The sequence below is a fragment of the Cynocephalus volans genome, chromosome 5 (assembly GCF_027409185.1).
Source record: "Cynocephalus volans isolate mCynVol1 chromosome 5, mCynVol1.pri, whole genome shotgun sequence".
Classification (NCBI taxonomy): domain Eukaryota; kingdom Metazoa; phylum Chordata; class Mammalia; order Dermoptera; family Cynocephalidae; genus Cynocephalus; species Cynocephalus volans.
The window spans coordinates 66,094,042-66,119,493 of record NC_084464.1 but is presented as its reverse complement, the minus strand read 5'-3'; the positions used below and the strand labels follow the sequence as shown (position 1 = coordinate 66,119,493).

Below are 25,452 nucleotides of genomic sequence, written 5' to 3'. Positions count from 1 at the left end.
CAAGGCTTCTGCACAGTTTTAAATCCTTATAATTACAGCCCCAATGCAGAGTATTTCATTAAAATGAGGTGTCTTTCAATATCTCTTTTACTTCTTATAAAACCAGCACTGTCTTGCAGAGGATGTCCTTTTCAGGGTTTTATGTTCTGGACTGAGAGTCCCTTAATGCATCTAGTCAGCCACATCCCAGAAGCTGAAGTCTAATGCTGTTATTCTGTACCCTAATTTTTAAAATTAATTTATGTTCACTATAATATCTCTTAAACTCTATGATAAATGAAAATATTTTCACTTGTTTATCTTTTCTTTTCTTTTATTTCTGTCACCTCAACTCACGAACTCTGTGTGAGCTAATAGCTTCCTTTGAAAGAATGGCAAATGTCACTCCGGATTATGAAAATAGTTGACATTAATTCCACAGACTCTGGGCCAAGGTCTTTAATGTTAGAGTCCTGATTTTTCTTCCTTGTCTTGCTACTTTCTTACAGTAGAGAGAGTGAATGCAGACTAGTTGTGTTGATTGATATCAAATTTTCATTCCACAGTGCTTTGGTAGAAAATTCCTGGAAATGAATTGATTATTTACACTTTCTAAATTTGATCTGTATTTGACTTTTAGGGAGAAATTGGATCTCCAGGACCACTAGGAAAAAAAGGAGCCCCAGGGATGCCTGTATGTTAATGTCATTATTATCAGGGTGTTTGAAATGTTATTTTGTACAAGGAGTTTGTATTTCAGAGTTCACAGGGGATACAGCGATGAGGTTTTTCAGGTCCACAAATTCCATCCATTTATACAAAAAATGTTATTTTTATGTTCAAACTTTTAGAAAAACAAGATTTCTTTGGATTCTCAAACAGGTGGCCATCCGTATAAAGGACAGGGATGCTCACTGTAGAAAAAACAGAAAAAAAATTCTAGCTATTAATTTAAAAAAAATATTTAGTATCATGAAAAGTCTAAAATGCAGTGAATGTTTCTTTTTAAAAAAATTTTCAAATTTATCACACTAATTATGGAGACAACATTCAGAAGAGGTAGAAGTTTTGGGAGCAGAAGGGACATATGAGTTATATTAGAAATTATGAAAAATCTTATCATGCACATACAAATTCCAAAAAATGTTTTTTCTAAGTTTATTGCTAGAAGTGATGTTGATTTTAATAGCTTTCTTTTTAAGCAAAACATATCACTGACATGTTTGAAAATTTATGACTATTATTTAGTTATATGTTAAAAAATAAATGTTTTACTCAGTGCTTGGTGAAAGAGTTGGTGAATTTTACATGTAAGAGTTAAAAAAAGAAAATGTCTATTACATATGAATTCAAGTTTTGAGGAGATTTAAAAGAAGATTCTTTCCTTTAAAATGAAATACTCTTCCTCTCCTTTCATCATCACTATGAAGTTATTTATTAATTAAAATAATAAATTAAATTTGGTTATTTATCAATGTCTAAGTTAGCCTACAGAAAATAAAGGTATTGACTAGTATCCACTGAATCTCAAGAATATCTATATTTAACACTTCTAATATTTTATCTACTATGATAATAACTAGTATATTTTAGATTTTATAGTTGCAATAACGTCCCACATTGACAGCAATGCATGCTAGTGGTGACATGGTGTTTTCATTATGGCCATATCGAAATTATGTTTCTTGATCATATTAATTGAATATTTTTAGCCCATCTCATTTCCTTTGCCAAGGGTTTAAATATAAAATACCATTTAAAGTAGGATATAAATTAAATCATGTCTTAATTGCTAGAGTAGTTATCATTGTCTTATTTTGAGTCATATGATTAGTTAGAAATATAGCTGTTTTGTCACTTGAAGTGGTTATTATATTCAGAGAATATAATATATAATGTATTCAGGAAATATAATACATTATAATTAGAGATAGTAACTCTTTCATAATATTGTTCATGTAATAGAAATTGTAAGTGATGTTGATCAAGATAACATCTACAAAGAAACCTAATTCTTAGCCATCATGACAAAAGGAAGAAAGCAGGAGTGTAGAAAAAATAAAGTTTTCTTTACGTTTGTCTTTTACTAGCACTCTAGTAATTTTTGCTATTTGTAGGTTTTTTAAGCAACAGAATTGCTCATATAAGGGTTCTGCTAGCCTTCATGCTGTCTTGCATAGTTTGATTCTTTACTTTCATTATCCTTTATTTAGATGTGTTTGGGGAAATTTCCCAAATATTGTTATAATTTAGGGGATTAATTATTATGAGAATATGTAACTTAGAAATGGATTTAATATTTTTTAATATTCTTATCCTAATTATTCTTGAAATTCACTCTTAAAAATGTAGGGTTTAACGGGAAGCAATGGTTCACCGGGTCAGCCTGGAACACCAGGATCTAAGGTAACTATAATGATATTAAAAGATTGAGAACTTTGTGCAATCATAGCGACCACTTAATACTTCAGTGAATATTTTAACTACATTGATTTTATTTTGAAGGTCATTTTCATTCTGTGAACAATCACTTGCAAAACTGAAATCTTAGGTAAAAGCTCAGCATATGCAACAGGCTAAAGTAAATCAGGTCTGGTTTGAGCAGGAGAGGGTCTAGAATCCCTTGTCATTTGGCCCTCTTCTTTTTTGGTGTCTCAGGGGGCACTTGGGAATACTTAGAGCTCTACAGAGCTCAGTACCAAAACCGCCACTTTTGAGCATTAGTAGTTATGAATGAGGATAGCTCTTAGCAATTTTTTCATCTTTTTGGTATTTTTATTTAGTGGAATGTATACAGAATTTTTATTTGTAAATTGCCTCCGAGTAAATTTTATTAGGCATTCACTACCTTAAGCCTGTGGATAAGACAGCATATTATCTTTACTTTCAGATTTAAAAAAAGTAAGGCAAACTGGACAAATATATTTAGGATGTCAGGTTAGTTATTTTCAAGGTAGAACTGAAACTCTTTACATATCATGGTTTGATGATTCTCTAGGTATACAGAATCCTGTGCTAGAATTTTTTCTCTTTCTTGGTTAAACAGAGGATCAAACTGAGTACATTCTGGCTAGACCCAGGAAACTGTTCCCAACTATTTAGCAAGAAGATTCTAGGACAATCATCCAAAAGGAAGTGATGGAATTGCTGTTTTGGCAGCATTCAACCTTTGACTAGACATTGTCCCAGGGGTATAGACCCTGGCATGCAAAATGAATAGATGACCTAATCTATTCTACTTTTAATTTCTAAAGTATTTAGAAAAAGAGAGGAAAAAATTTTCTGGGAGCCCAATGATTAGGTAAAAACAGCTGCTCTTTCACCAGTGGTTAGCCCTTGTGGATTCTTGGAGTATCGTGAGTTCCAGCAACTATAGATGAGCACAGAGTTGGTATACAACCCTTGAATGACTAGGCTTGCAAAGTAAAAGTTCTCCATGAATTTTCAAGGTTATTTTGTTAGAAAATACCCCTTATTTACTGGGGCTCAATAGGCTCTCCTATTGTGTTTTGGATTCTCTGATTCTTAAGAATGCAGCCTAAGATTTCATCAGCTTTTTTTTATTAGCCACATCACACTGTTGGCTCACACTGAGCTGAAGGTCAGTTAAATCTGTTGGATCTTCCATAAAAGATTTATCACAATGTGTTTGCAGCATCTACGACTTGAGTAGATTCTGCTGATTTGGCTGGGTAGGCAAGTGACCATTTTTAGCATCAAAATGTTTTTATTTTTACATGAATTACTTTAAAGTTTGGTTTCCCTCATCTTGTGCTTGTGCAACTATTTTGTTAAAAATAAATTCAAGATGTTAAAATTATGCCTACTAAATGTAATCTTTTCAATGAAACATTTCAACTTCTGTTCATGCAGTATATTAGTTCAGGTGTTGGAAATTTTTTCTGCAAAGGACCAGGTAGTAAACATTTTAGTCTTTGAGGGCTAGATTGTCTCTGTTGCAACTACAAAATTTAGCCACTGTAGTGCCACAGCAGCCATGGACTATACATAAATGAATGGGTATGGGATGTGGCTATGTTCTGGTTAAAGTTTATTTCAAAAACATGCATTAGACTGGATTTAGGTCATAGTTTACTGATCTCTGTATTAGCTTATTTCTGCCAGTTCTGTGAACTATATGCTTGTGGACTGTGCTGTCAATATTATTGGTAGAAGTTCTAGGGTGGGACAAAAAAATTGTGTTAAATAGGGCAGAGATGAGGCTGAGATTCTGTGGTAGATCTTTAGAAAACTTCTAATTTAGATTATAATACTTTTAAAAATAGCTGTTGAAACATTTATAAACCATACTATATTTCAGTTTTAAAAAAAATTATCCAAATGATATTAAGATATATTAACCTAATGAAGTCATATAACCTTAGATTCTTGTCATGTCTGTTTCATTTAATCACATGTAAAATTAAAAATTTTAAGGAGCCATTGTTCTGTGATTCAATAACGCTGTCATGTGTTAAATGCTTTAATTACTTCCAATATTACATTTACATATTTCTTACCATGAGCAGCCCCAAAATAAACTTTTTAAAAGCTGAAAACAAAGTTGCTTTACTTGTTAGTGAACCCAAGTTGGCTCTGGGTGATCATTGTCCTTCCACTGACCTGTTTAATTATGGGCTTTTGCCAGACACTGGGTTGTGACTTCAGGTATCAAAGTATTTAAAAACCAGAATTACGTTTGACATTCTCTCCTCATTCACCAGCAGTCTTGTTCTCTTTTTTATATCTGCTTCTGTTTTCCTGCATTACATTCTCCGCTCTGTCAACTTGGTCATGTTCTCCAAGTTTCTGTTAGAAAGAACTGCACTAAAATCCTGAGAAAGAGCACAAACTAAATATTTTCTGACTCACATTTCTTTGAAAAAGCCATTGTACATTTGGAGCTTATTTTCTTTCTTTAGTTGCATACTGAAGTTAAGTCATACTGAGAGTGTAAAACAGTTAAGTCATACTGAGAGTGTAAAACAGGTCAAAAGATCTCAAATCAGAAGATACTTTTAAAATAGTGTCTCCTACCTGTGCAGTGTGACAACTGAGCTTATCAGAGCTGGTCCCTAAAGATTTGAATCACTTATACTTATAGCTACCAGCTTTAACATACTTTTAGAGAGCTTTATAAATGTGTGAATTCACTTCCTTGCTTAAAAGAGTTTTTCTTATTAAATAGGCTTAATTATGTATAGTGTCTTTGTTTCAGTTAGAAAGTTAAAAATGTAAAATTTGGTTTAAATTATTCCCTGGAGTGTCTCCATCAGATATATTGTGACAAAATTTTTCTTTTAATTCAAATGTTTGTGATGCATTGACAGGGGAGCAAAGGTGAACCTGGACTTCAAGGGATGACAGGGGCTTCTGGGCTCAAGGTAATTGTGATTTGATGCAATTGAAAGTATTTTCAAAGAAGTTATAATGTAAGTCCCAGAAAATCAACATTTTCTTAAAAAAAGATACATGAAATTAGGATTACCTTTATCACAAAATTAAGGTACATTACAGGAAATAGTGAATGCAGTGTTTCGTTTCTGTTTTTTTGGATACTGAGTCATTGGGTAATAAAGACATAAAATAAACTTTGGGTTGATTTTGTAGAAATGGTAAAAATTGTATGCTAATATGAACATGTTCTGTGGTTCAGAGAATATATCTCTGCTAAATAGCTGAAAACAAGTGAGTGTGGCTCTCACAAGTGGTGCTGGTCCTTTGCTTATTGATGGAACTTTCAGCTTTGCAATGTGGACTCACAATTGCTTTTACCAGTAAACCATAAACCAAATGGTTGTTTGTCTTAAATTTACTTCTAGCCTTTAAAAATCTATAGCACTATTCAGTAGGAATGGGCATAATGAGCAAAGAGAATGAAATTTGGTTTCCACAAAAGAGAGTGATGTTTAGTTAATGTGGTAGAGTTTCAGACAAATGGTAAAAAACAAAACAAAACAAAAAACCATGAAGCATGTTCAGGATTGCACTCCATCTCTTACAAGTATATTCTAAATATTATCAATGCATTGTCAATATACACATACAAATAAATTATTTAAGGCTCATTGTTTAACAGTAAGAATTTTATTAAGTAAAATACAGCAAGTTAATACAGTTGAATACTCTTTCATAATTAAAAATAACATTATAAAAAAATTATATAATGGCATATCAGCCCATTTCTGTTGCTTATAACAAAATACCTGGAACTAGGTAATTTATAAGAAAAGGCAATTTACTGCTTATAGTTTCAGAGGCTAGGAAGTCCAAAGTGCAGGCAACACATCTGGTGAGGATCTTTTTGGTGGTGGCTTTATTGCAATGCAGGGGTCTCACATGGCAGAAAATGGCAGAGCAGAGAGAGAGAAACTTTTCATGTGCTCTCCTTTTAAACCCTCCAAACCAAGACCCAGACCACCATTATTAATCCATTCACTTTGGCATAGCCCTACAATCCAATCACCTCTCCAAGGCCCCACCTTTCAATTACCATAATACGACTTCCCCCCCTCAACAATTACAATGGGAAATAAGCTTCCAGTAATGAATTTTGGGGGACACAATTCAATCAATTCACAGCAAATGGAATATAAAGAACTTCAAAATATTAATATATTTTGAAGTTAAAAGACATAAAATTATGCATATTTAGTGAACATGTGTGAGTTAGAGACAAAATGAAATGAAAACAGTGGGTGGTGAGATTTTTGATAATTTTTATTAGTTCTATTTACTGATCAGTTTTTTAACAAGAAAATAAGTTTTTTAAAGTGGCAATATGAGAAAAAAATTTCGAAGAAGAGAAAGTGTTAGTAAATAGGTAAAAAAGATATACCTCTGTTTATTATTTTTATTACTTTATTATTTACTTTATTGTAGACATTATAAAGTTTAATAAATATACAAAATATAAAATTTGAAAATATGGAATGCTATCAGAATTTTTCAGCTGGCAAAGATAGAGAAAAATACCAAAAATTTAAAAACAAACAAAAAAATACAAGAAATTTAAAAACAAAAAAAAACTAACAAAAAATACAAAAAATATTTATTGGGACTCCAATAAACTTTTTATTCATTACTATTTCTATAGTAATAACTCAAAATGTCAACATTTTTTTTAACCATCTATTTTAAATTTGAGATGTTATGGAGAGATAAAAACAGTAGGTCTGTGATCTTGATGGAATTTTTGTGTTACCTAGGGAGAACCAGGAGGAATGGGTCCCCCAGGAGAACCAGGATACATGGGTTTACCTGGGATGCAAGGAAAAAAGGTATGCATTGATTAGGAGATACAGTTCACTTTTAATCAGCCACTTACATGTAAGTTTTTCTTTTGTGAAATTAGCATAGTAGGAGTGATTATATTTTTCATGATAAGCCACCTGTATTTGGTGTATGTATAACGTGTTCAGCCCCATGCTGTTAGCTGTGGCATCTTTCATATCCCTGATGCATATTGTCTTCTAGATGAAGATCTTAGAAGAAGCATATAGATCAGAAAATATAAATGTACAATTAAATAGTATCCTGTAAATTCAGATTTTTTTTTGCAGTCAATCCAAGTGGGTCAAGAATTTTTTTAAAAGTATTCAATGTCAGGGACCCCTAGCAAAATAATATGAATACCACTCCTACCAAAACTGGGGCAAAAGTCTGAAAGGATAAAAATTACACTCAGAATGTTTGACCTAGAAGTTCTTATTTATGAAACAATTATAGTACGTAGAAGTTCATTAAAAGTTAATTTAAGGGGTTTGAAATACAAATCATAGATACTCACTTAAAAAGTTTTGGTGAGGTAAGACAGCAACACTAGGTTATTGGTCTCTCTCTCTCTCTCTCTCTCTCTCTCTCTCTCTCTCTCTCTCTCATTTTTGGTCAAGTAAAGGAATCCTGAGCTGCAGTTGTATAAATGCTATCATTTTGGGGGGAAGAGTTTGAGCAACAACTGATGCTCATGTGCCAAAGAAGTTGATAGTTCTGCAAATATATGTATTTCAGGTTAAAAGTAAATGAGAGTATACTGGCTTTTATTCTGGAAAGGGTAAATTCTATGTCTCCATCTTCATTTACCCTTGCTGCTTCAGTTTTCTACTGTTTCATTTTTCTATTTTTCATGTAGTATCTACTTGGCCCCTGGATTATCACACACAGTATGATCCTTGACCTGTTTGTTCTGATGTACAGTGGGGAGCACTCACGAGACAGGGATGACCCCTCGTAGCAGCAATTAAGTGTTAGACTCATAGTGAATGTAAAGTAAATCTACCGTGAGTATATGTTTGGGCTTAACAGAATCTTCTTGTTCAAAAATTTGGTAAAGGGCCACTAAACATGATTATATAATCTAATGATAAATATAGAAATAAATTTTTTAAAAAAATTTTAAAGAAGAGAAAAAATTTTTGCCATTTAGAAGAAATGTATTTTCTTTGCTGTAAACAAAAAATTCAATTCTGTATTTAGATAGCATGGTGAGGCAGAAAGGAAATTTGGAAACAGTGTACAAGTCCAACTTTGGGCAAATGCTTACTTTTCCTGATTTGCAGTTTTATTATCTATAAAAATGAGGGCATTAAAAAAATGAAAGCATTATAATAGTTGGTCTCTGATTTCCCTTCTAGCTGAGAAATTCTATGAAACATTTTTATGGAATATGAATTTTCCTCCAAAAGTTCACTTTTGAAGTGTATGTTTTCTAAAATATCATTTAAATATTATGTTTCACTTTGTCATTGTTTCCTATAAACTTGAGGCTACTATTAGCTTAACGGAAGATTGTCAGTTTGATTTCATAAAGCAACATTGTCAAAATAAGTCCTCTTTTGTTAGTTTAACTTCAGACTATGAACAATAGAGAAAAGTTTTCTTCTTCCTGGTAAAATATAAATTGTGGTAAATTTGCTTCACATGTAGGGGCACAAGAAAGTGTTTAGAATATCATTTTGACATAATGTGGTTTTTCTCTCTTCCCAAATACTGTGTTAGGAATCAGCTTTTTTCTATATAGGCACTTGTGGAATTTGCGTGAGAACTTATATCTTTCTCTGTTGAAGAAAAACATGTTTATTTGAAAGGATACAGACTATACTAAATTATGATACACATTAAACTGCCTTTTTGCAGGGGGACAAAGGCTATCAAGGTGAAAAAGGTGTTCAGGTATATTGCTTGCTTTTTTTTTTTTTTTTGGCTTAGCGATAAAATCAGGGCTTTGTTCTTTTTAATTCTTATATTGCTTTTCCAGTTCCTTCCTGTTTCACATCAATGTCTAATTGTTAAATCCTGTCTTTCTCCCTTTGCTACTGACCTTCTCAGACAACATCAAATCTAACTTCAAGATTCTTTACCACTTCAGAAAACTTGGGAACTAAATGATTCAATAAAATAAAGACATAGATTTTTTTTTTACATATTCTAATATCTATTTATTTATATATTTATAGTATGCATGTTTACAAAAATGATTTGAAACAGCTTATGGCAAAAACAAATTTGATTAAAAACCATAACACCAAATACAAAACATATTCAAACTGAGGGTACTTCAAAAAGTTTGTGGAAAAATCGAATTAAAAGATAATGCAATCTTTCTATGAACTTTTGAAGTACTCTCATATATGGAAGGATAATTATACCATAAAACTATGTCAGGCTGAGGAAACCTAGGGTGATTTTAAAAGAGATTTAGTTTTGGGCGTCTCAGCAGCAAAGGCAAAGAAGGGAACTACTACTTTGGGAGACAGGGATAGTTTCATTTCACGTTAGTTAAGTGGCTGTGAAATGGATTTGTCATTAACTGAAGACTGACCCTTGAATCAGATTCCACTAGCTAAGTCAATGATATACTTATCTGGGATAAATTATATCTATTGTTCCTTCAACATTTTAAGTTTTAGAAATATAAAACTTTTCTAAACATCATTTACAAATCCTAGAGTCCAGTCAGTATTTTAATGATGTTTTTAAGATTATAAATCTCAACTAGAGTGTTTGAGCTTTGCTATGCAGAATAAGCTTAAAGTGAAAAATAAAATACTTTGAGGAATTTCACAAATATAGAGTTCTGAGAGGTCTAGAATTTCTTGAGGCATACAAAGAAATTTTAAACTGAAGTCATAATAGTCAAAATTTGCTAGGTTCATAGTCTTCACAGTCCCTACTTGTGAATTTATTCTTCATAATATACGAAATCTTTTAGAGTGGCACGACAAAATTCAGTTGCTTTTCAGATAATTTTTTACTGAAAATCTTCAAGTATTATTATAATATGATTCCTTTAAGTTCTGAAATTGAGAGTGAGGTAAATGGTAAATTTTAAGTAAGTGTCTGTGAGCTCTAGACCCATATATTCCAATTTTCTTCTTGGTATTGCATTTAGATTTCTCATGGGCTCCTCAAATTCAACATGTCCAACTGAACTTGGCACCCACACATTTCAAGATAAAGTCTGTCCCATAAAGTGCCTCCTGGTTTGACTGAATCTTCTTTATTTTTATTTTTTGCCACTCTGCCCACTCTTATCCACTCCTGCTCTGCAGCTTTAGCCAAAAGAAAGTACTTTCCTTTGCCCTGTGTCTGCTTTCCCTGGATAGCCTCCTATCCTTTCTCCAACTGGCTACCCTCTTACTTACCCTCAAAGCTGTACTCAAGGGTGAATCATATTCCCTGTCTTATGCCAGATGACCCTTCCTAAGTTCCAGTAGTATCTAGCCCAGATGTTTAATTATACATTGTACACTTCTCCGACAGTATTTTCATCATTCTTGATTTAATTGCTTATCTTTCACACCACACAGTGAGCAACTTAAAGGCAACAATGATATCTTTGTTTTGCCAGCAAATAAGTGCCAGTAAATAGTGCTGCTGAATAAATATTGGGAATTCAATTACATAATTAAATAAATAAATTACTAGGCAAGAGTGATTTAGTATATGTGCTGCCGAAGCGAGCAAGGCAAGAGTGATTTAAATTTTAGTCACTAGATCTTTCACTGATTATAATATCTCGACATTTGTCTTCCTAGAAAATGCTAATTAACTTGTCCAATATAGGGATGAAGTAGTGCTTCAGGGTCTAGCATAATGTCTTATATAGTGGCTATCCAAAAATTTTTACTAGATGGACAAATGTGTTTATATCTTTATTAATTTTGATCTCCTCTTATTTGTCCTGATTTAAAGATCTTCACTCAAGTGTTTTTTAAAATAAAGTGCAACAGTATATTTTTAATTTTTTAAAAGAAATTTTTAAAGAGATCTTCTTATCCTTGCATGTCCATAGTGAAAACTGAACATGACTGTCGTTGAAGTTAATGAAATATCCACATCCATTAGATTTTTAGACTGTTTTCATGCTATTAATATGGACTCAGCAGAATATCCTCATATCTAGAATTATTTACATGTTCTCCAAAAATCAGAAGTTTTTTCTTTGTCTCTACTCACTTTAAGATTAGGTTGACTTTCCTCTCACTTCTTTTATTCTCTGAGCAACTAACTTTCCCATCTCTCACATAATTTCCATATATGCATCACTGCTTTTGTGGCATTTCTTCTGGGCTTCAGGATAATACATAGTTTGAATTGTATATGTGGTTATATCATATGTGTGCAAACTAATAATGTTTATTTAATTTGAAAGGGTCAAAAGGGAGAAAATGGAAGACAAGGAATTCCAGGGCAGCAGGTAATTATGTTTTTCCTTTGATGAGAAATGAAATAATGAATCACATAACTGGACAATGCTGAGAGAGGGTTACTTGAAAGTAAAAATGGGTGGGGTGAAGGATAGTATACAAGGTTGAAAATGCTAGGTGGTTGTGGTGATAATGATTTCCCTTAATTGTTTTTTTTTTATTTTATTTTATTTTATTTTATGTTATTTTATTTATTTTTATTTTTATTTTTTTAAATTTTATTTTGTCGATATACATTGTAGCTGATTAATGCTCCCCATCACCAAAACCTCCCTCCCTCCTCCCTCCCCCCCTCCCCCCCAACAATGTCCTTTCTGTTTGCTTGTTGTATCAACTTCAAATAATTGTGGTTGTTATATCTTCTTCCCCCCCCCCCGTTTGTGTGTGTGTGTGTGTATGTGTGTGTGTGAATTTATATATTAATTTTTAGCTCCCTCCAATAAGTGAGAACATGTGGTATTTCTCTTTCTGTGCCTGACTTGTTTCACTTAATATGATTCTCTCAAGGTCCATCCATGTTGTTGCAAATGGCAGTATTTCATTCGTTTTTATAGCTGAGTAGTATTCCATTGTGTAGATGTACCACATTTTCCGTATCCACTCATCTGATGATGGGCATTTGGGCTGGTTCCAACTCTTGGCTATTGTAAAGAGTGCTGCGATGAACATTGGGGAACAGGTATATGAGATACCACCTAACCCCAGTTAGGATGGCTAAAATCCAAAAGACTCTGAACGATAAATGCTGGCGAGGCTGCGGAGAAAAAGGAACTCTCATACATTGTTGGTGGGACTGCAAAATGGTGCAGCCTCTATGGAAAATGGTATGGAGGTTCCTCAAACAATTGCAGATAGATCTACCATACGACCCAGCCATCCCACTGTTGGAATATACCCAGAGGAATGGAAATCATTAATTGTTTTTTTTTTTTGTCTTTTTGTGACCGGCCGCACCGCGCTCAGCCAGTGAGCGCACAGGCCATCCTTATATAGGATCCTCGGAACCCGCGGCGGGAGCAGTACTGTGCTCCCAGCACCGCACTATTGTGCTCCCAGCGCGGCACTCTCCTGAGTGCGCCACGGGGTCGGCCCTCCCTTAATTGTTTTATGTTTTCATTTTTCCATACTTATAACACTGGTGGCAGTGAAATTTGGTGTTCAGTGCTTTTTTTCTGGCCAAGTAAATGACTGAAAGTAGAAAATTCCACCCATTTCTTGGAGTAGTTACTGGCAGAGGCAGCCGACTGCACAATGGCCCTATCGCCATACCTTCTGTTTTTCTTCTTAAAATGTGAACAGATGGGGTCACATGCAGTGGAGGAATGTACTTGTTTCCCTCTAGTTGGTTCAGAGATACAATTTACTACTTTAGAGACTTAGTAAAATGCTATCCTAAGGGACTGTGTTGTGGAACAGATACATAATAAGATTGTTTTGCTTCTCCCCTGACTAAACGCTTCTCAATAGGTAGTGTTTCAGTGGGATTGCCAAGTGGTATGTAAGTTCAGTCAGAGCCAAAGTGGCATAAGAGTGGCAGAGAAGTGAGTGGCACTTACGTAGCATGTTGAACTTGATCCGGACTGAAAAGGCAAGCTGTATATGTGAGTCCTGCCATGGGGTGGACCTCTTTTTCTGAGTGTCAGTGGGAGAAAGATTCAGGAATTACACCATCTATGGGGAAAGGGGGACACAACTGCGTAGCGATGTGTCCAAGGACAGGAGTCTCTGTGTCCCTTACTTTGAGGAATTTGAGAGACCTTTGGGCAGAGTTCAAAGCATTTGGCCCCAACATTGTCTGTGATACAGGATGGAAGGTGCACGCTAGATATTAAGGAGAGTCGAGAATTTAGAAGTTAACAATGAGCAAAGGTAACTGAGAGCAGAAATGAATTGTTTGCCTGCATACAGTTACATTCAATAAAAAATTTCTTTTAACTTTTGTACTCCTCCACTTGATCCAAATCCACTGGATGACACAACCCACTCTGTCCCTATTCTCCTCCCTGGCAACACAGACCGACCCTCTCAGTTTCCCTAAATTATTCACACAATATCTATAAACAGCTGTTCTCAGAGGACCTCACTCCTTCATCCCACTCAACATGTACAACCCAGGCCTTTCACCAAAAATTGTTGTTTACAGTGACTCTCTGTAAAGAAGGATATTTCCTTTAGAATTTGAACTCACAACTTAGCCTGCTCATTAGCTTGAGGATGACGCTTCCTCCGAGGTTCCATTAACTTATTTTTTCTCACTTCTCAAGAAAAATAGTGTGCCTGCTCTCCTATGGCAGGATTTGGGTTCCCTAGAAAGCTTCTGCCCTAGATTTGTTGGAAGCTGTGCTTTCTGCCACCAGAAACTCAGCCTGTATGGAGTGCCTGTACCCGGGGGCCAGAGCAGCTGCTTTTGAGCAGCTGAATAGTCACCCCAAGCTCTTTACGTAAGCAAAGTCTTAGTTACCTGTCATCCTACCAACTGGTGCATGTGTGTAATTTTTTGGCCTTTGTTTTGTGAGTGGGGTCCAAGTGAATGTTTCTCTCACGAAATCATCTTAATGGATTCTCGGATGACAGCTGTTTTCAGTTTCAGCTCTAATTCAGTTCTTATCCTGAGAAGTTACTATTTTATCTTTCCTCTTAACATTGGCTCCAGTTGTAGAATTATGTGTAGTAGGGATTGCCCCTGCATTTTATTAGAAACAAACCTTAATATTTAAAGTATGGCCTTGGAGAGTTTTATTCACTAATAGATTTTTATATGAGACTAAATATTTGGTGTTTTTATGCTAACATTTTAATTCAAATTAGAATGTGCACCTTTCTACCTTTCTTTGTGCCAAATGCTGATTTTACTTTATTTTTTCTTCCCTTTGCCTAATTTGGACATTTATCTTTAAGGAACTTGAAAATAAATAAAAAGAAACAGCCCAACGCAAACTTCATTATGTGAAATGTTAGACATTAAATTTCATATTGAATTGTAGAACACTAATTTTTAATTGTAAAGTTGAATAGTGAAACCCTACCTATGTGTGTGAAAGTTTTACCTCCTTTCCAGAACTAATTTTGGGTGATTTTAGAGCCCAAGTATACAATGAATTTAAAAAATGGAAAATTTGGATGCCTTTATTGAAAGTTCTTACCATCTATGTCATTGGGATGAATATGTGAAAGAGATGAGTGGGAAAGAATTTAGTAGAGCCATCTAGTATTGCTAGTAAAAGCATATATCTAGAATTATGATGAGTGAGCTTCCTAGATGGGCTCCCCAGTGCTTATATCACAGGGAAAAAATACCATATTTTGCACCACACTCCTTCTCTAGGCTCTTAATTACCAGCACAGTGTGGGTTAGGAACAGAACAAATTGACATTTTCTCTCTTTTTAACCACTTTTAATGGCACCTGTGCTTTAATTCTTTCTTTATCAATAATACTAGAACAAAATTTAATTTTAAGAACATAAACTTGGGAAAATATACTACTCATCTTTATCACAGAATAAAAGAATAAATGTACCTTATATTTAATCTGACTTGAGTTTTCATTTTCATTAAAATAGTAATATATTTTAAATCCAATAGAATCCCATTCTAAACTACATGATTTGGCCTGCAGCATATAAAAACATTTATATCTAAGAATGGAATAATATGCAAAGTAAAAATGTTATACTATCCAGTTAACATATTTCCTAGTCAGTAGCTTCCTTTAAAAAAGGCAAAAAAGGGTATTTTATATGTGTAATTTTGTCAATATTGTCCATCTGAAAATTAGAGTTTGATTAAATATGTGGAAAAGGTGCATGCCACATTGCTGGTACTGTAGCTTGCACATTTATTATGTTTTTTTTTTTCCTATTAATTTTCAAAGGGAATTCAAGGCCATCCTGGTGCAAAAGGAGAGGTATTTTTCTTTATAAATTATCCTTCTTTTTGAGTCCTTATTATTTGGGTCTTTGATGCTGTGTAAATCACAACAGAAAATGTCTTTTTTCTTCTTCACTATAAGTTCCCAATTAGTGATATTCAGAAAATGTACATTTATACTGAATTTGATATGAAATATCATGTATTTGCCAGTATTATTGATTCTTTTTATGATCTGGGAGCTGAATATCTTCTGCATATTTTCCAATAGGAATATTGTGCATTTCTGTATTTGTCTGTCCCACTAGAATGTGAGCTCCTTGGGAACAGGACTATGTCATGTCCATTTTTGTATCTCTAGCGCTATACATATTGCCTACACAAGATACTTAATAAATAGTGCATGTTCGTAGAGCTGGCTGGATAGATGCAGATGCATTAATGCATTGGATAGATGTGTGGATAAGTGACAGTTTGATATGATATGAAATTTCTCTCCTGGTCAGTGATGGTATTTCCAGGTTATTTCCTATATAACTTCATATGTACATATTCATATCCATATTCTTAGGGACTTTTATAATGCAATTATACCTTATGAAATATTTAAGTAGAACTTTTAAAGATGTCTTTTGGTTTTAGAGAGGTGACAAGGGGGAACCTGGTGTCAGAGGTGCCACTGGACCAAAAGGAGAATCTGGATTGGATGGTCTGAGGGGGTCTGAGGGTCCCAAGGGACAACCTGGGGAAACAGGGCCTCAGGGACCTCCAGGATTGGATGGGAAGCCTGTATGTATTCTACTTCTTTTGGAGTTTTTATATTTTCATTCCTTTTTACTTGGTATGTACATATTCTAATCTCTAATAATTTGATGCAGGGAAGAGAATTTTCAGAGCAGTTTATTCGACAAGTTTGCACTGATGTATTAAGAGGTAAGTCTCAAATGTGGAGTATTTAATTATTTCTTCAACTTACAAAAATAATACAGGTCCTTGAAGAAATGATGGAAGACACAAGTAAAATAAAAAGGAAAATAGACAACATTTATAAATCCCTGTCTGTTTTTTTAAATGAATATTTTTATAAAGATGGAATATTATATTATTCTTTTTAATTAAACAATTGGTCATTATTTTGCCACTAATTAAATTTTCTTTCATAACATAATTCTTAATAATTTAATTCATAAATATGAATAGATATAATTTAATTTACCAATTTCTTTTTGGGCATACTTTCACTTTTCCCCCTATTTTACACAATTGCTATAATAAAATTATTGTATAGAATGATGAATATTTTCATAGTTAAATTCTTGGAAGTGAAATTATTGGCCAAAAGACATGCACATATTCAGTGATCATAGATGTTTTTCTGTAAATTGAAAAAGTTATTAGAGATATTACTAACTCCAACTCATCATTTAAGCATAAAGGGTGCGGTTTCTTTGTTTTTAAGCCCAGCTACCCGTCTTACTTCAGAGTGAAAGAATTCAACATTGTGATCATTGCCAGTACCAACGTGGTTCCCCTGGTAACCCTGGGCCACCTGGTCCCATAGGCCCAGAAGGTCCCCGAGGATTTCCTGGTTTGCCAGGAAGAGATGGTGTTCCTGGTTTAACAGGTGCCCCTGGACGCCCAGGTGCCAGAGGATTAAAAGGTACTTAATTGGTTTGAATAAGCAAATGAACAAAAATGGGGCATTTTTGGTATTAACACACTATATCCATTTAATAGGCAAGAGTTTACCTTTGTTTTCATGACACAAGTTTTTTATGTAAATCCCTAAGTCTAAATAATTTGTCAACTGAGTTAAAGAGCAAGTATTCTATTTTCTTGAAGCAATATTCTCAAGTAGAGGGAGATGTCAAAATTATGAACACGTGGAGTTACAAATTAAAAAAATGTTGAAAATGTATTTAGAAATTTTACTTGAGCCTAGTAAGTTCTTCAAGTAGGAAATCACAGACACCATTTCCTTTATTTTGACTTTGGTAATTTTATGTACTGTTATCTTACTCAGAATTTTTTCTTTTATAGGAAAAATTATGTTTTGCAACCAAATTTCCTAGTAGCCCACAACCTACTTCTCTTTGCCTTTGAATGTTTTGTGAAATGATGGTTGATAATTCTTTTTAAATTTAACATTACATGAACAATTGAGATATTTCATTAAAGTAAATAAAAGAACAACTATGAATAACACAAAGGGCTAATAATCCTAAACCATTTTCCTTTAATATTTGATTCCCTTTAATCTTTCATCTAAAGCAGTGATAATTTTAAAAGTTTTTGCTTCAAAATTTCTCTCCCTTTAGTAAAAAAAAAATACGTGGCAGACAGTTTTTTAAAAAGACTTTTCTTTTAATGTGTTTATTAACAACTTTGAAAGAAACAATCTAGGAGGCAGTGATTTTACAGAAAGAGTAAGCTTACTAATACGTTTCACATTCTGCAGGTTTACCAGGGAGGAACGGGGCAAAGGGTGTCCAAGGGTTCGGGCATCCTGGAGAACAGGGTCCCCCTGGTCCCCCAGGTAAGAACTGATATGTGCTTGTAAGTGGTGCTGCATGTTTTGCTTTAAGAAAAATCATCATAAATATATGGCAAATAATTTGAAACCATGACTTTTTTTTTTTGAGTGAGTCAAATTTAACATTGAGGTCTGACTTCTAGAACTGTTTTATACATGGGTACTTCAAAAAGATTGTGGAAAAATAGAATTGAAAGATAATATGAAACTTCCCATGAACTTTTTGAAGTCCTTCATATATTATCTTATATCATGTAGAGCTCAGGATTATCTCTTGCTTATCATTTACACAGTCTAATAGCTACTCTAGAATAGTTCTAGAGCGGTTTTCATCACCCCTGCCTATCTAGTGGATAACACTGTTTAATCTTTAAAACTCTCAGGGAAGCAGAATGATGCTGAAATGGACTCTTAAGTAACCTCTGCTAGCTGTGCTACTTAACTTTGCCTTGCCTCAGTTTCCTCATTTGTAAGATGGTGATGATAATGTTATATGCATCATGACATTATTGGAAGATTAAATGAGTTACTATATGCAGTGCTTTTGGAACACTGCATGACAATCATGGCTGTGTTTTCAATAAATGTTTGCTACTGTTATTATTTTAGGTGTTGTTATTAACTCATGAGGCTTTTGAGTAGATTGAATGATTTAATAGTGTTTATGTAAAACACTTGGAATAATAACTACAACCATAGTTAAGTAATAAAAAACTGTTTATTGTTAGTAGTAGCAGGAAGTAGCGTAGTATAAGTACCCCAAACTACTCTGCTTTATTCTAAATCCTGAATACAAGGGCTGGCCCATGGCTTGCTTGGGAGAGTGCGGTGCTGATTGTGCCAAGGCCAGGGGTTCGGATCCCTATATAGGGATGGCCGGTTAGCTCACTTGGGAGAGTGTGGTGCTGACAACACCAAGGGTTAAGATCCCCTTACCTGTCACCTTTAAAAAAAAAAATCCTGTATACAGTATTTTGTTTTTAAATCATCAGCTTTAAAAGGCCAATGTCCTAAGTTAACCCTCCCTTCCTTATGTTAATTGAATTACTCAGCCCATGGTTAATAAATGAGTGCTGTAACACCTATGTGTTTTGATGACTATTATACTTTGATAAAGACAATGCATTTAGATATGGAAATTTTAAAATATGTGTAATGGAGATAGTCATTTTTACTGCAAATATGGCACAAAAATGACTTTATTAGAGCTTTGGCTTACCTATCACCTGCTAATTTATAATAATAATAATATTGGCAAAAATAGGCTGAAAGGAAGAAATGTTTGGACAGTCCACAAACTGAAATATTAAAATGTTAGCTCAGGGCCGACCCCGTGGCTTACTGGGGAGAGTGCGGTGCTGGGAGCGCAGCGGCTCTGGGAGCGCCGAGGCTGCAGGTTCGGATCCTATATAGGGATGGCTGGTGCGCTCACTGGCTGAGCGCAGTGCAGACGACACCAACCCAAGGGTTATGATCCCCCTACCGGTCACACACACACACACAAAAATGTTAGCTCAATGTCTTAATCAGTAGTAGCATGATTGTTATATTAGTATGCTCAACCTAGTTTTACAAAATTTACCAGTTACTTTTGGATGGGAAGTAACTGGTAGAATTACTTCCAAAGTGGGAAGTGGGAAGCGTGTAGAATTAGCAAGAGGATGCCTCCTCTTTTCAACTAGTACAAATATGTAAAATATTCAAGAGTTTTTCTTTTTTTAGTTTAAATTTCTTGCAGAATCAGCTATTTTACTATCAAAAACTAAAGTCATGTATTCACATATTGCTGATGTTTCCTCCTAGGTCCAGAGGGCCCTCCTGGAATAAGCAAAGAAGGTCCTCCAGGAGACCCAGGTGTTCCTGGCAAAGATGGAAATCATGGAACCCCTGGAATCCAAGGGCAACCAGGTCCCCCTGGAATCTGCGATCCATCGCTGTGTTTTAGTGCAATTGTCAGAAGAGATCCGTTTAGAAAAGGACCAAACTATTAGTGTCTGATGCCTTATTCAGCAACCTAGGCATGGTGCTTTTTTTTATGGTCTTTTGCATCTCAGGAAAACAACCAACAGTAATCCCTTGAAAAGAAACAAAAGTACCTCGGCGTTTGTATTATTTTCTTTCATTAAGGAAAAATATATAAAAGCTCACATATACCGATTTTAAAGTCTCCTCAGTAATTGGAGCCTTTAGATTAGTAGCATTAATTAAATCTCAAGGGTTTTTTGTAAAGTCCATTCATTTTCATCCAAGTTGAATATAAAAATCCACCATTGCCTGTTAGCCAGTCAGTTTTAGTCACTGTGAAATATTTCACATTGTCTCCATGCAGTTAAGATTTGAGTTCAATTTCATGTCTGTGTGAATTTCATGTTTCACATCTCATAGCTCATGTGTCTACATTAGCCAAAACATGTATCTGGTCACTGGAAATAAGATCAGGGCTGATATTCAGCTAGGATAGGCAGTATTGCCACACTAGTCATTTACTCCAGTGTCTATGCATCTTGGTTAGGGTCAGTGGACTCCTTGTTCAATGTCTTGGATATAAACCTCTGAATAAGAGTAACACATTTCTTATTTCATTTTCAAACTCTAAAATCAGATTAATGATGATTCTAAGAAAGAGTGCTGATTACATTGGGAATGGCCAAAATTATGTAACATTAAAAACATTTTAGAAAAATATATATCATTGTACAATATAATATATTCAAAGAAAATGCAGGTTCAGAAGTAACAAAAAAGACTATACTTCATACTTGCTGATTAATTGGAATGTTTGTTGTATGCTTTCATTTTCCATTACACTTATTATATGTGTATGTTCATATGTTAATTTTCATTTTCTTCTTCTTCTTTTTTTTTTTTTTTGCTTCCTTATCTTTCAATGTTAATTTTAACCGTAGCAAAGCTAATGGGAATAAATGCTCTAGTTGAAAGGAAAGGTAACTCCACAAATCTTAGTATGTCTTAGACTTACTAAGACAAAGTAATATTTTTAGCAGACTTTAAAATATTATAAACAGTCTTGTGTACTGTACTTAATACTTTTCTAAGGAACAGAATTTGAGATATTTTGTCTTTGTCATGCTAAGAATTTTGTTAGATGCTTGTTATGCAGAGTGCAATAAAGTTTTCTACAGGCCTGATTGCAGTGTCCTTTTTTATATATGCTTAATTTTAACTGATTGTTGAGCATATTATCCATATCCCATGGTCATTGGATATAGTTTGTTAGATTGTTTACCCTATTCTTAAATAATTAGCTTATCTGATAAGAACATAACAAATTGAGTTGGTGTGCTACTCACCTGAACAGGTGCAGCACCTGCTTTCTTGCCTAGTCCTGGCTGTTGATGAGTGTTTAGCTTTATTGATGTGCAAATTCTACCACTTTAATGAGAACTTTGGAGGAGACTAAAGTCCATGAAGTCTGGTAGCTGAATAAGCATAAGGCTTGTTTTGGTGGCCTATCTCCAGCAAAGCCCCAGATATCTGCTTAGGCCTAATAATTCTACCCCTGATCCAATTATGCCATTTGCCTCTAAGACCTGGTAAAGAAGCAGAATAAGGTAGTTGATGATATTTCTTTATTCGTTCAACCAGCATTTACCACATGGCCAGTAAGTGCCAGGTACTGTGCCAGGGATACAAATGCAATATAGTTGGAATGTGGCCTAAGGAAATTCATGTCTAATGAGACCCAGCTAAGTAAACAGATGATTCTGATAGACACATTCATTCCAAGAAAAAGGAAAATGCTGTAGAAATGCATAAGACAAGATGGTGTTATGGACTGAATTGTATCCCCTCCAATTCATATGTTGAAGCCCTAATCCCCAATGTGACTATATTTAAAAATAGGGCTTTTAGGTGATAATTAAGTTTAAATGAGATCATAGGACTGGTGGCTTTATAAGAAGAGAAGGAGCTCATTCTCCCCTCCTGTTGTCCCCCCAGGGGCACACACCAAAGAAAGACTATGTTAGGACACAGCAAGAAGGTGGCTCTCTGTGACCTGAAAGAAGTCCCTTACCAAAACCCTACCATGCTGGCACCCTAATCTCAAACTTTCAGCCTCCAGAACTGTGCAAAAATAAATTTCTGTTGTTTAAGCCACTCAAGCCTGTAATATTTTGTTATGGCAGTCCAAAGTGACTAGTGCAGAAAATGGTAGGTGATAATGGTTGAATATTCCCTCCAAAGCTAATGTTGGAACTTAATCCCCAATGCGGTATTTGAAATGTGGGGCCTTTAAGAGGTGATTGGATCATGAGGACTGTGCCTTCATGAAAGGATTAATCCATGCAAGGATTATTGGGTTAATGATTTAATGGGTTATCAGAGAGTAGACTGGAAGCTTTATAAGGAGAGCAAGTGAATGTAGAAAGCACTCTTGCTTAGCCCCCATTATGCGATACCTGTGCTGCCTCAGGAATCTGCTGAAAGCCCCGCCAAGTAGAAGGTCCTCACCAGATGTGCCCCCTGGACCTTGGACTTCCCAGCCTCCAAAACTGTAAGATGTAAATTTTATTTCTTTATGCATTACCAAGATTCAGATATTGTTATAAGCAAAAAAAAAAAAAAAAACTGACTAAGACAGTAGGGAAATCTTCACTAAAGGGAAGAGTATAAATTGAAATTTGAAAGACTAGGAGGCATTATCATAACCAAGTCATGTAAAGATAATAAAAATGAGCAAAGCTGTTATCTCAAGATCAAATATTTCTGTAATTCATCATGTTATATGTTATGAAGCAAACGTATCTTTGCCTTAAATGAATTTGAGAGTAACCCATAATACACTGATTTTCAAGAAGGAATCGGTAAATGATTTTGTCCTTCTAGTGCATTTTTTGCACTGTAGTTGTTCATCAGCACCATGTTACTACATGCAAGGCCTTTTTTGTGTAGTCTCCAAAAGCATAGCTTCTATAATGAGATTGCCTGGGTTCAAATCCCTACTTTCTGTTTCCAGCTAGCTGTGAGTCTTCAGAAAATGTTTACCTTTGTGTGCTTAAATTTCTTCATATGTTAAATGAGGGATATTAATACTGCTTACCTCATAACATTAAGAGGATTAAATGAGATGAAACAAAAGAAATTAATTAGTGAAATATTACCAGACCACACAGAAAATGTGGGATTAGCAAATCTTGAGAGTGAAACATTTAAAAAGCTTATCAAAACATTTTAGGGCTGGCTGGTTAACTCAGTTGGTTAGAGAGCAGTGTTATAGCACCAAGGTCAAGAGTTCGGATTTCCATACTGGCCAGCTGCCAAAATAAAAACAAAAAGAAATTTTAAATGTGCGTAACTGATACTGAATAAAGTTAATCTGATTCACTGTCACTTAGAATAAAACTCAGTTTTAAAGGGAAAAATAATTCTCAGTAAAGGTTGTCTTTGCCAGATTTTTGCCATCTTAGTCTAAAAAAAAAACTTGGTGTTTATAGTCTTAGGGTACCGTATTTTGTCCCTGGTACTTAACACTACTAGGTACTTGATTTGATTTCCATCATGAAGAGGTTTTGATCCCCAGTAGAGGGCAGCAAAATACATGCATACACACATACACAAATACACACACACACACACACACACACACACACACACACAGGCAAAACTCTGATAACCTTTTTCTCATTATATTAATCACATAACCTATCACTATATATCTTTAGCCTAGAGATTTTCTCATTTTTGTACGTATGGTTAGATTTATTTCCTTAAAACTTACTTACTCCAAAGCAAATAAAAATACCGTTTTCATAAATTGAACACCTAAATCATGTTTAATGAAGTTGTTTATATTTTGATGCCTTGCCTGCCTGCTTCACCTTTGTATCAAGGTGTACGTTTATTAAAGTGCCCTTGCTAGGAGTTTTGATTAAATCTTCTGATTGATAACTTTATTGTCAAAGAAGAGGTTCAAAGCTCATGCCTAGTAATCCTCAATTACAGATTTGGGCCATTGTCTGGGGGTATTTTTTTTAGCTGTGTTGTGCCTGGGGGAGGCAGAAAGCTGTCCTTACCATTATCTAGAGGTTACAATGAATAGTCAAAGGACAAGTCACCATAATCCTGGCACAACAGATTGTACAAAATGTCAAGATAAGCAGCTCTTTGTCTAAAGTTAAGAACCTCATCTTTGAGGATTATGGGAGCAGAACAGGGAATACAAATAAAACCTCAAATAAAGAGTCTTTTCAGTAGTTTTAAGAGAGAAGACCAGAAACCAACCCACACTTTAGTTAAATTGAGTTGCACAGGTTTCTCTTTGGAATGTTTTAACAAAACTTTACTTTAAAAGTTCCATAGAAAATTTTATTTTGCCCAAATACACATTTGGAATAAGGAATTGTTAGGTTCAGGGAGGACCACTTAAGATGGTGCCACCCAAAGATACTCAAAATGGCAATTCTTGCTCTACAGGACTTCCCTGTAAAATAAAAAGACAAAGGAACTCATAACCACAACAGAATTCCATGCCAGAGATCCCCTCTGAAACCCTATTTTACATACTAAGGGAACCAATAATTGCAAACCTAACAATCACCTAACTAACATAAGTCCTCAACAACTCCCATTGGGTATTTCATTTAACTCCTCATTACCATAAGCAATGGCCAATCAGAACAACACAACTCACCACAAGAAGAAATATAAGCCCAATCCCCAGGGGTAAGGGGAGGCTAGGTTCTGTAACTATACCTCCACTGTGCTCCCTGTGCCAATAAACTCCTTCTAGCCTGACATCATCTCAGGTACCAATTCTTTCTGAACCTTTCAGGAACATTACTGTAATGTTAACCCACTAAGTTATTCCCAGATTATGACTTCCCTAAAGTAGGTTTTCACAGAGGAATTTTGAATTGATAGATCGATTTCAAAAGTCCCATATTGATATCTAAGATTAAAAACAACATGAAATAGCTGACTGAGGGATCATGAATAAGGCAAGAACTAAGAAGTAATGAAAGTGTTTTTCCATCATGTCCATAATTCAGTTGCCATTTCAAAATAATATTAAACAATGAGATTTGGTGAGTGTCTAGAGCTCTTATTGACATTAAAGTTGAAATTATGACATAAGCCATTTTGACCAAAAAAAAAAATGTAAAAAGAGGCCTGTGACGTGATTTTGGGTGAATCTCAATCCGTTTTTTTTTTTGTTTTGTTTTGTTTTTTAAACTACAAACAGAGAAGGTTTAAGTTACTGTGTTTTTCAACCCTGCCTGCCTGTACTAGAATTACCCAGGGAGCTTTTGAAAAATACCCTTGCTTGGGATCCAGCCAGAGGTTCTGGTGTAATTGGTTTGCCTCCAGGCAGAGGAAATAGCTTGTACAAGGTCTAAGCTGG

General features: G+C 34.6%; 1 protein-coding gene across 2 annotated transcripts in view; it reads left to right on the top strand.

The window, feature by feature from the left end:
* Positions 1-20,080, top strand: part of COL21A1 (collagen type XXI alpha 1 chain) — a 97,224-nt gene extending 77,144 nt beyond the window's left edge. For both annotated transcript variants that reach the window (XM_063097927.1, XM_063097926.1), the window contains 12 exons: positions 620-673; positions 2,332-2,385; positions 5,310-5,363; positions 7,188-7,259; positions 9,115-9,150; positions 11,633-11,677; positions 15,561-15,593; positions 16,199-16,345; positions 16,435-16,489; positions 17,016-17,216; positions 18,015-18,092; positions 19,893-20,080. In XM_063097927.1, coding sequence (XP_062953997.1) covers positions 620-673; positions 2,332-2,385; positions 5,310-5,363; positions 7,188-7,259; positions 9,115-9,150; positions 11,633-11,677; positions 15,561-15,593; positions 16,199-16,345; positions 16,435-16,489; positions 17,016-17,216; positions 18,015-18,092; positions 19,893-20,080 — 1,017 coding nt within the window. The remainder of the gene's footprint in view (positions 1-619; positions 674-2,331; positions 2,386-5,309; positions 5,364-7,187; positions 7,260-9,114; positions 9,151-11,632; positions 11,678-15,560; positions 15,594-16,198; positions 16,346-16,434; positions 16,490-17,015; positions 17,217-18,014; positions 18,093-19,892) is intronic.
* Positions 20,081-25,452: the final 5,372 nt, after the last annotated feature.